Raw genomic sequence first — 11,913 nt, forward strand, 5'->3', positions numbered from 1 at the left:
AAACCCTTAAGCAAACATGTTTTACTTCTGCTTTTGTTAGTACTGTTTACCCAATATGTATTATGAGATATATATGGCCACATTTATTGCATAATCACATTACTTTTCCAAATTCTGTCCCACTGTTCCTTTTTTCTGGTGTCAAGGGGCGTCATGGGCTAAGTCATAGTACAATCTTCAGCCTTCGGTCTCAGCGTCTCACTCTCAATACTTACTTTAAGTAGTACGTTCCCGCTCTCTATTCTTGCTCTCGTGAATATCAATAGCTTGAGATGTTTTCGGAAGACACTTTCACCCTCGCGCTCTCACTTTCGCTCGCAAGTCATTGGCATGTAGGGACTTCTGCAGAAAGCATGTTCTCGCATGTTACAAGTGACTATTTCAACGTATAAGACAGATATGGATAGCCCAGGAGGGTTAGGGATCACCTTTACGGCTTTACCTGATGTTTGGGGTTTTAAGTCTCATCCTTTCCCTCTTCCTCTAGTCTAGATTGTTCTTGTCTCCAAAATAAATAGAGCAACACTACAAACACACCTTTTAAACACGACTCCGGACACAACTTTGTCCGGAACCGCTAGATGCTCATGGATCCACACACATCTGACGGTTCCGAACAACACGGTTGTATCCGGAGTTGTGTTTTAATGTGTTTCCTAGACATTTTGAAATGAAAAAACCTCATTCACTATTTTGTTTTTCACCATTACTTGAAAGTACCTGGGTTCTATAGCCATTTCAAAACTTTAAATTCGCCCATCAACAGTTTCATCACCAAGATAACATTTATCTAAGGTCAGCCTCCATTATGACAATAATAAATCTCGAAGCATAAAAGCAGAAAATTAAGAGCAAGAGAATGTTTTGCACAGAAACAATAAATCACATTGAAAACCCATTAACACCATCACCTTGCCCCTTCCCCAATGCTGCAAAAACTTCTAGGGCAAAAGGCACATTATTTCTTCACCAGAAAATGGCGAAGAGCTTCTTTTGTTTCCTGTGTTTTCTCCTCCTCCAAATAGTCACAACCCAATCCCACCTGAGTGGTGGTGTTTCCATCAGCATTGGCGGAGTTCGGGGAGCTGTTTGGATAGGCAGAGGAATCACAGCCCCGCCTGATTCGAAGCAAAGCCGGGTTTACACCGCTCTTCAGGCATGGAAATCTGCAATCACAGATGACCCAAACATGGTTTTGGACACTTGGGTGGGATCAAATGTGTGTGGCTACACGGGAGTCTTCTGTGTGGATCCTCAAGATGGATTGGGTGACCCAACTGGACCTACAATTGCAGGCATAGATCTAAACCATGCAAATCTCCAGGGCGTTTTGGTCAAAGAACTGTCTCTCGTCACAGACATGTCCCTTCTTCACCTAAACAGCAACAGGTTCACAGGCGTAATACCTGACACTTTCAAGGATCTCCCTTTTCTAACTGAATTGGACCTTAGCAACAACCAGTTTTCGGGTCCGTTTCCATCCCCGTCTCTCCTCATTCCGAACCTCGAATTCTTAGACCTGAGGTTCAACAACTTCTCAGGGCCTATCCCTGAAGCTATCTTTGATACAAGGTTCGATGCCATTTTCCTAAACAATAACCAGTTTGAGGGGCAAATACCTTCAAATTTAGGGAATTCCCCTGCTTCTGTGATAACTTTGGCTAACAACAGATTTTCCGGTAACATACCATTTAGTCTGGCAAACGTTGGTCCAAGATTAAAGGAGATTTTGTTCGTAAATAATCAGCTGACGGGTTGTATTCCGGAGGGGATTGGGTTTTGGCAAGATTTGAGAGTTTTGGACGTAAGTCGTAATTCGCTGTCAGGTCATTTGCCTGGCTCCATTTCTTGCTTGAACGACATTGAAGTCCTTAATTTGGCTCACAACAGGTTCTCCGGAGAACTGTCTGATTTGGTTTGCTCACAGGGGAGCCTTGTGGAATTGACTGTCACTAGCAATTTCTTTAGTGATTTAGGCCATGAATGTGGGAAATTGTCAAATAGGAATGTGCATTTTGATTTCTCAGGCAATTGTTTTCCGTGGCAGCAAAGGCAGAGGCTTGAACCAGAGTGCTCTGTGATCCCTAGAGGTGGGTTAAATTGCCCTAGGATTCCTGGATCAAGGCCTATTTTCTGTGGGGCATTCGATGTAACTTAACGGGAATCGTTCTGGGCATTCATAACCATGAGAGAGCTAATGGCTGTCAACTTCCTAAGTCAATTTTTTCGGTGGACTTGGTAAATCTAATGTTTTCATGTCTTTCTTTCTTGGAAAGGATATGTGCAGAATCAATACAAATGGATTCAAATGGGAATAGGTATTACCGAACGAAAATTCAACCCATGGCGGTATGCATGTATACATACAAGAATCCACGATATGGAGTGAAGTCCGTGCAAGTTTATCATTATATCTTGCTCACCATGTTTAGGATCGAGAAATGTGACATGAATCTTGAAAAAACATGGGCTCAAAATTAACCCTGTGGTGCTAACATGTTGCGAAATGATTCAACTCAGATTCTCCTGCTAATGTTAATTATTCAGTCTTCGTCAGTAGTAATAAAACAATCTCTCACCCGATAAACAGAGCCAACTAAGTTGATGTCATAGCCATTGAGATCACAAATCAACAAGAAAACAGTAACAAGTTCCACTAATACACATAGAATAGACGGCATAAACCTAAAAAGAGAAGATGAATAAAATATTGAATTATTCAAATGGATTGTGGAGAAGCACCAATGAGTCACTAACATCCAAAGAGAATTTTTTTTTAATTTAAGTATCAGTGTATCAGAATACCTATTTCAGGCAATGTAATACATTGGATTCGGGAGTTTAAAAGACCGTTCGGCAATTGCAAAGCCAAACAAGTCGCTCCACTGATCACCAGAGCTCCCATGTATCGTATAACCTTCATCTTTTACCTCCTTTCTCTTCTCAGATTTGTATACAATGGCTGGTGTCCCTGAATCCGATTCTCCCCTATTTTGTCCACCAAAATTTGCTCATCGATCATTCACAACCAGGTGATAACAACCAAAATTTGCTCATCAATCATTAACGTCATAAATAGTAATATTTTTTTGTAAAAGAGGAGTAGAAGAAAATAGTTCCTCATGATCAGATTTTCTGCATACCTCAGTATAAGCCTTTTCCAGTTGCTGTATATTTCACTGTGACATTTCTTTGAGACTCCTCACGCCCTGTCAACAGAAATATCGTGAACCCCAGCTGTTGAACCTCCTTATACAACTTCAAACTTGCAGGTAGGGCAGGGGCCACAGCCAAATCCACCCATTCGTCCCAAGAGGTTTGGTTGTACTCTTCTAGTCTACGTTCAAAAACAAGATAGCTTGGTAACTAATATAAATGATCCATATTCCCAGAGAAAATACAAGTAGATTTGCCAAAGCTGCATATTAGGTTAACTTAGGCTTTGTAGCGAGAGCATGTAACCTAAGCAGGGGCATTAAGGCGGTTGAATAAGTCGTCTTCCGAGGTTGGTTGCCAGTGACATCTGGCATCCACAATCGTAACACAGCTAAACCAAAGCAAGGTAATCATCGCATAAATAGATGAAGGAAAACTAAGCAACCAAAATGAGTATGAGCTAACTGAAAAGATTGAACCACAATGAACTCTTATGCAATGGCTGCACCCTTGAAACAATGTGTAGCTCAATCTTGTGTCAAGGGTCCAGCTGAATTTGGCAAGCCATACAAATAATCCTATTGCAACTCCAGAACTACATCGTGTGATCCTAAGATACATGCGAGACTAAGGAATCATCTTACATCAGTGGAAAGAGGAGATGGATTTCGAACAGTATGAGACTTCTAGTATTTAGAAGCCATGGATTTAGTATGCCAACAATATCCAGAACAGAAAAAACTTGTGTAAACTACTGATGTACTTATTGAGCGAGGTGATGACAATGACTACCCTGAATTCTTGTAACTTTTGTTGGTTCAACAAAAAGGCCTCTCCGGTGCTCATTACAAATGACTCTATTCCTCTAGGGGAGCTTCTAAATTTATAACCTAGTTTCATCAGTTTTCAGCTGAGCACAAAGTTAAAGGTGAATTCTAAACACCACAATGAGAGTTTCATAGAACTCATCTTCTGCACTGGCACATAGTTTCTAATCTAACATTGTTTACAAGTGCAATTAAAATACAAAACGATAAGCCTTGAAACATGGCATTCCGTGGATAGAAAATTGTTCATGGATCTAAGCTGGGGAAAAATTTAGTGCATAGGCGGCTCTACTATCATTTGAAAGGGTTCGGTTGAACCCTAAGTTCCAAAAACACAATAAAAAAGTATATCTTCTTATATTGAATTTTAATTTTCATTCGTATTGTCAACGTTGGATCACTTGTATGAAAAAGAAAAAAATGACAGTCCATTAAACTAGCGAGTAACTATATATTATAAGGCGAAAACGAAATATATGCAGCTCAATAACTTTTGCAACCTAAAATATGGTAAAATACATAGTCAATTGGGTATAATTTTATCACTACTGATTTAAAATCCTGGGGCTGCCTTGGTAAACCATGGGCACCAAGAGGTCATGCCACAAACGATCAATCAATTAACACCACTCACTTGGGGGAAGCAAAAACACCAATGAAGAGAATTGATTTTAGCACTCTCCCTTGTTTGAATGCTCTGAATTTTCTTTTGTCCTTTTCATGCAAAATTACATAATTGCATTTAGTACATGCTTTTCTTCCCATTTTAAAAGTACTGCAAACAAGTCAAGCCGGGCTTTGAAAGTGTTCGAGCTCAGCATGTTTAAAACTAGTCTAGCTTCAGCTCGGTCCGTTTACTTAATGAACCTCTATAAATGTCTACAACAAGCTTGTTTACCAAACGCGCTTACAACTCTAACTTGAGCTAGACTCGTTTATTTAGTTGAATCCATAACGAGCCAAGTCTTGAGCTGCTCACGAACAACTTACAATCAATTAACACCATTTACTAGGGGAAAGCCAAAAAAAAGCATTTAAGAGAATTAATTTTAGCACTACCTTTTGTGGAAACACGCTCCATTTTTTTTTTGGTCCTTTTCATACAAATTACATAATTGCTTTTCATACATGCTTTTCTTCACATTTTGAAATCGTACTACAAACGAGCCAAGGTGAGCTTCGAGCTCAGCTAGTTTAAAACTAGTCTAGCTTTAGCTTGGCTCGAGTTTAATCGAGCTTGACCTCAGTTTGTTTACTAAACTCTATAACCGAGCCAAGCCTCTACAACTAGTTCATTTCAGTCGTTTGGTAGCTTACAATTCGAGCTCCAGCTAGACTTGTTTACTAAAGTCGAGCCTCGCGCTGCTGACAAACAACTTGGTTCTTTGGCAGCCCTAAGTTTAAAAATGATAATCTAGTAATTTCACGTGAATAAAAAATAAAAGAAAAGCGAGCATTCGGATAAACATGGGACCGTGAAAATCAATACCGCCAATCAAACAGCACAAAGAGATTGCACTCACCCGTATCGGACCGTCGCGTAGTACGGAAGGTTCGAGAGCAACGTCTCATCGATATCGAAAACCCAGGCGTCCATTCCGTCGCCGGGGACGTTCACCGTCTCAGCAAACGCCGACGCATCGACGGCGACAATGCCCGAGTCGTACCGGTACGGTGGCCGTTCATGTAATTCTTCACGTACTTCTCGCAGGTCGCCGGAATCTGAGTCCACACTCCGGCGTCATTGGTCTCGACGGAGAACCTCCAGCTCTCGCAGTACCTGTGTTTTCTGGGGCCCCGAACCGCTGCTCCGTCGGGGGTCGGGTCGGGTCGGGTCGGGCTGATTTGAGTTTCTCCAGCGTGGTTCGGGAGATGGATTTGGATACGAGGGCTAGGATTAGTAGTACTACGACGACGTATTGGGCGGTGGCCATTGGTGGAAAAGAGAGGGAAGGCGAAGGACACTCTCTGTGGAGTTAATGGATTTGTGGTAGTGAGGAGGGAGAGCAAACAAAAGTATGGACTTGTTTTAGGGGATAATTTTTCAGTGCTGGTTGGGTTTCACGTGGTGTTCGCTCGGTGTATCTGAGCCGTCCATTGTATTTTTGGACAGTTCGAATTTGGAGAAAGAAAATATTGGGGTGAGAGGAGAGAGAAGATTTCAATCCGAGGCGTCCAAAGGTGTAATGGACAGCCGGGATGTACCAAGTGAATACTTCGTGGAATATACTCACCCAGCACCGAAAATTTTCTATGTGGAGCGTTTGGCATTATAAGTCAAATGGCTTTTTTTGAAATGAGGGTAAGAGAGTAATTCCACGTACTAACAAAAAAATAAGTCAAATGATTTTTTTTTTTTTTGGTTCTTATTCAATTTTTTGTTCTTATTTTTTAGTTTTACGTCGATTTTTTGTCATGATGATATATTGATATGAATCTAAAAATTTAAAAATTATGATTAAAATTTAATTTTTTTATCTTTATTCAAAAAATATTGAATTTTGATTGTAATTTTTTACTTTTTTAAATTTCTCTCGTCATAACGAAACAATAATCCTCAAAAAATCGACGAAGAACTAACAAGCCAAATTCTAAGACTAGTTTAGCCTAGCAATTTCCCTTGTCCTTTCATGTCCTCCTCCATTTCCGTTTGAAACTTTTGTTATTTTGACAATTACTAACGTTTTCTTCTTTGATTTAACTGTAATTTCCATTATTGGTCTTAAGCTTCAATTAATTTCCATTTTTCACAACGGTTGGGAAAAATTTCGTTGAGGCAAAGCAAGAACTACCCTGTGGATTGACCCTTAAGCCATAAACGATCGCCATATTAGAAGTCAGCTCAAGCCTATTTAAATATTGAAGTGCAATCCAATCCTGACAAGCTTACGCTAAGCGCAAACACCTGCGAGTGTCCCTCACATTCACATGACATGCTAGTATAAATGGCCAATCACCTTTACACAAAAAAGAAGAAGTAAATGGTCAATCATAGATTCACAAGTATACCACATTGCAATCAAGATAACATGTGATTTGGCTTATTCTAGTACTGATACTACTCGGGGGCAAGTAAAATTACCTACTCACTGCCACCTACTCGACAAGTTAAGCATGGTATTTTATTTGGAAAATGCTTGGGAAATGTTCCGATAACAGACTTAGTCCAAATGGGTGTGTGAAGTCGTCTGATGTGTGTGAATTTCACGTGCATCGTGTAGGGTTTAGGTGCTTTAGACGATGTCGAAAATATTTGTTTGCAAAATGTGTGTCGAAACATCTACGTCCGTAACAATACCCATACTCAGTACGCTTACATTTGTCCATGGCTATGCGATAATACATCAATGACTACCGCAACTGGCAATGGGCAAGTGGCCACGGACGGTAAAATTGGTCACGGAATTAGTGGAGGTTCGCATGATGTAGGGCCAGTTTCCATTGCCCGAAATCAAGCGAAGCACTTTCTGTGCAATTTCTGATGGCGAAGACGGAGCCAATATAAAACAAGGCCTCGTTTAATGTAAGGTCAGATTTGGTAGTGTTTAATAAACATAATGTCGTGAAAAGTCGTGTTATACTTGTTAAATCAAAAGAAGATAGGTTTTATACACCCTAGTCCCTAGTAAGAGTTGAAACAATTTATTTAAAACTATGGAGAACATATGAAACGTGACATTATATTACTATTTAACAAGCAACACGAATTTCACGACATCCTGATCATTAAAAATCATAAGATTCAATTTGGACGACAACAATCTTTAGAGGAAATGAAAACGTGATGCCATATTTTTCATGTTTTCTACGTTTGAAATTAGCGGGAATAGAAACACGATTCCTGATCACATTTTCAAAGTGTAATTGCATTCTCAAATTAATTAGGAATCTGATTATTCTTGTCCCTCGAGAATCTTAGAATTTTTTTTTATAACGCAGAGTGTCCCTGAACCAATTTACGAGCACCACAGGACAAAATCGCTACGGCTTCCACCAGCTTTTTCTAACTAAAAGATCTTTACGCATAAGTGATCCCAAGGTTTTTCATCGATCTATGCAAAAACAATAATTATTTGACTTTAAAAAACTTTCTAAATAAATAAAAGGCTGGAAAAAATTAATAAATTAATTCAAACATCGAAATAAAATTCAAATACCCACAAAGATTTTCGTCATTCAAACCGAGCCAAAATACCCTACATTACTATATAAAACAGAGTCCATGTTAGCTTCATCTTCATAACACAGAGATTGCTTCCCTTTATTTTCCGCCAATGGCCACTGGCCGATACGCCGTCGCACTGCTCATCCTAACCCTCGTATCCAAATCCATCTCCCGACCCATCTTCATCCAAACCACGCCAGAGAAACTACTAAAATCCGCCCGACCCGACCCGACATCCGACGGATCACTGCCCCGGAGCGTCACCGGCGACGACTGGTACTGCGACAGCTGGAGGTACTCCGTCGAGACCAATGACGCCGGAGAGTGGAGTCTGGTTCCGGCGAGGTGCGAAGAGTATGTGGAGGAGTACATAACCGGCGGCCGGTACCGGTCTGACTCGGAGTTGGTCGCCGTCGATGCGTCGGCGTTCGCTGAGACGGTGAATGTCTCCGGCGACGGAATGGACGCCTGGGTTTTCGATATTGATGAGACCTTGCTCTCCAACGTGCCTTACTACGCAGCCCGCGGGTTCGGGTGAGTTTGGGGCACCGCCACGTGGTGCCCGAGAGGCATGGAACAATTACTCCTTTGATTGGTTTTCTTTGTTTTTGCTTTCAACCGGTTGGGCTTTGTTCCGTTGTTAGGAATGTTGCGTGGGAAATATATTTTACAAAAATTTGAAGCAGATGGAAAATGTTCGGTTGACAAAATTTTTTGCAGGAAAATCAAAATTTCTCATTTTACTTACATGTAGCATCTATTTGGCAGAAACTTTATAGGAAAATTGAAATTCCTCCTTTTAAGTAGAATCAATTTAGCAGGAAAGTGTTTCTTAGTGCTAAAGTTGGAGTTGTAGATTCCACAACTTTCTTGGTAATTAAACTTCTTTATATGCAACTGATGGGGCCTTAGGGTGCCCCACTTAATTGTGGGTTTATGTGGCATGACCACTCGGTGCCTGCCGCTGTGAATAATTTTTCCCCACCTTAGAATGAGTGAACAAAATTTGTATCCAACGAATGCCATGGTTCAAGGCTTTCCACATGGTGAAAGGCCAGTTGTCTTATGTTTTTGGCCTGTTGCCTGGGCGTTATTGGCCTACACACCTTAGTCATTGTATTTGAATTTATAAGTGGTAGAAGAGAAAACAGTTATTATCATTTGTGTTTTCCTTTTACTAGGAGAAAAGATTAGTTTTAAACAATTTTTCAATGCACAAGGTGAGTGCTATGAAGACTTGGACTTCTCTATTTCTGTCCATAACTTTGTGCTTGGACAAAATTTGATGTTTTGACATGTGTACAACATTAAGAAAGAGTTTGAATTCCCTCTGGTCCAAGTTTTGGATTGGACAGGATAGTCCCAATCAGGACCGTACACCAAGCTGATGAAATAGTCCCAAAAATGCAAAACTTCCCCCTTCACGATGCGGGAGAGACCTTTTTGTTGAACCACCAAATCTCCATTACACGAGTTCAGGGTGGTCATTGCATTGGAGTTTATTGTGGTTCAATCTTTTCAATTAGCTTATACTCATTTTGTTAACTTAGATTCTTCCTTCTCTGAATTATTGATCATGCTATTATTTCCTTGTTTTTGCTTAAGTTAATCTAATATGCAGCTTTGGCAAATGTACATATAATTTCTTTGGGAATGTGGATCTCCATATAAGTTACCAAGTTATATTGTTTTGAATGTAGATCAGAAAAGTACAATGAAACGTCTTGGGACGAATGGGTGGATTTAGCTGAGGCCCCTGCCTTACCAGCAAGTTTGAAGTTGTACAAGGAGGTTCAACAGCAGGGGTTCACAATATTTCTGTTGACAGGGCGTGATGAGTCCCAAAGAAATATCACGGTGAAAAACCTGCATTATGCTGGGTACAGCAACTGGAAAAGGCTTATACTGAGGTATGCAGCATTTTTTATGATGGAAACTATTTTCTTCTACTCTTTGACTAAAAATATGGATATTTAAGACATCTGATATAGTATTTGTGATCAAAAGGTGGTTAAATATTATGAATAATTGACGAGTAAAATTTGGTTGATGAAATAGGCAAGAATCAGATTTAGGGAAGCTGGCTATTGTATACAAATCTGAGAGGAGAAAGGCGCTAGAAGATGAAGGCTATACGATACATGGGAGCTCTGGTGATCAGTGGAGTGATTTGTCAGGCTTTGCAATAGCTGCCCGGTCTTTTAAACTACCAAATCCAATGTATTACATTGCTTGAAGTAGGTACTCGGTAATCCTGTACTCTGGTGCTGTAATAAAAAAATTTCCGTATTGAATGTTACTGACTCATTGTTGCTTCTCCACAATCCATTTGAGTAATTCAATGTCTTATTCATCGCCTCTTTTCTCTGTTTTAGTTGGCTATTTTGTGTGTATTAGTGGAAATTGATAATGTTTGCTCGTGGACTTCTGATGGAATTGCCATGACATCAACTTAGTTGGCTCTGTTTATCAGGTGAGAGATTGTTCTGACTGTTGAGTGTTGACGAAGACTGAATTATTAAGATCAGCAGGATAAATGCTTCTTCACTAATTATTAGCTCATAATTTGCAACAGAATGTTAGAATGAATGTTAGCATTGCAGGGTTAACAAAGGAGACGGATATGGAAATAATGAAGTAATGACAGAGGAAGTCATTCCTGTTTGAGTCCTAGGAACCATGATGGCTCGATTTTAAGTCAATCTAAATACCGTTATGTAATGGTTCAATAAATTATTATTGCCTGCTTTATTCTGATTCAACTGTTTCTTTAAATGGGATTCTTGATTCTCAGGAGGGACCGTAGGATATACTCCGGGTACTAATATGTTCAGTACGTAATAGGATGCACATCTGATTTTTCATTGGCCTATTGATGATGGAAAAGTTATTCTGCACTTCCAAATCTTAGCAAAATGTTCCCGGTGGCCAACTCAATTTGTTGCGGACTACGAACACATTTATGATACTCTTGTAGGTGTCTGTCTAGTATTTCGAGTTTAAACATAAAGTAATACTAATGAGTAATGCAACATGACACAGGCTTTTGACGATTTTGTATGTTATTTGATGAGTTGAAATAGGATAACTAACGGACTAGATAAATGCAAAATTAGTCACATGGAGCTGATACTACTGAATTAGACAATTATGTTAACTTTAGTAATTTTATTTTTTTATTGCTATTATGTTAACGAGTACTGCTATGGGTACCGACGGTACCCATAGGGAAAATGCACCGACGGCCACCGAACGGCTGTCTCCGGTCACCGGACGGCCGATCCGAGCCGTCCAAAAATTTTAAAAAATAAAACCGAGTGGCCTTACGCGAGAATCAATGGCATCCGAGGTGTGTAGGGTACTTGATCCGAGCACCCATTTTTCGTGTATATTTGTATATACGTGTATATACACGAAAAAGGGGTACTCGGATCAAGTACCCTACACACCTCGGATGCCATTGATTCTCGCGTAGGCCCACTCGGTTTTATTTTTTAAAATTTTTGGATGGCTCGGATCGGCCGTCCGGTGACCGGAGACGGCCATCCGGTGGCCGTCGGTGCATTTTCCCTATGGGTACCGTCGGTACCAATAGGATTTCTGTATGTTAACTATCAATGAAGGAAGCATGGTGATGTGCACATAAATTGATTTGCATCTCTAGGCCTGCCCTCTCTGATGCTATTTGGCTTTGATTTGGGGGCATGGTTTTACAACAAAACGTCCTTATAGCTCCTCGGTTCTTGGAGGTTTGGGGAGCTACTG

At 40.2% G+C, this 11,913-nt stretch overlaps 2 protein-coding genes, 1 non-coding gene and 1 pseudogene across 3 annotated transcripts; 3 read left to right on the top strand and 1 right to left on the bottom strand.

Annotated features, from left to right (window-relative positions):
* The first annotated feature begins 715 nt into the window (after positions 1-715).
* LOC131325932 (leucine-rich repeat extensin-like protein 4) lies at positions 716-2,427 on the top strand. Its single transcript, XM_058358433.1, has one exon. It carries the CDS (start codon positions 860-862, stop codon positions 2,156-2,158), a length of 1,299 nt encoding a protein of 432 aa, XP_058214416.1. The 5' UTR covers positions 716-859; the 3' UTR covers positions 2,159-2,427.
* Positions 2,428-2,682: 255 nt separating this feature from the next.
* On the bottom strand, positions 2,683-6,044 carry LOC131327453 (acid phosphatase 1-like; annotated as a pseudogene).
* Positions 6,045-8,160: 2,116 nt separating this feature from the next.
* On the top strand, positions 8,161-10,506 carry LOC131325933 (acid phosphatase 1-like). Its single transcript, XM_058358434.1, has 3 exons — positions 8,161-8,682; positions 9,849-10,058; positions 10,207-10,506. Exons 1-3 carry the CDS (start codon positions 8,258-8,260, stop codon positions 10,382-10,384), a joined length of 813 nt encoding a protein of 270 aa, XP_058214417.1. The 5' UTR covers positions 8,161-8,257; the 3' UTR covers positions 10,385-10,506.
* A 1,257-nt stretch (positions 10,507-11,763) lies between these two features.
* On the top strand, positions 11,764-11,871 carry LOC131328126 (small nucleolar RNA snoR100). The gene has a single exon (XR_009200407.1). It is a non-coding gene; the product is annotated as a small nucleolar RNA snoR100 (small nucleolar RNA).
* Positions 11,872-11,913: the final 42 nt, after the last annotated feature.

Source organism: Rhododendron vialii, chromosome 5a (genome assembly GCF_030253575.1).
Source record: "Rhododendron vialii isolate Sample 1 chromosome 5a, ASM3025357v1".
Lineage (NCBI taxonomy): Eukaryota > Viridiplantae > Streptophyta > Magnoliopsida > Ericales > Ericaceae > Rhododendron > Rhododendron vialii.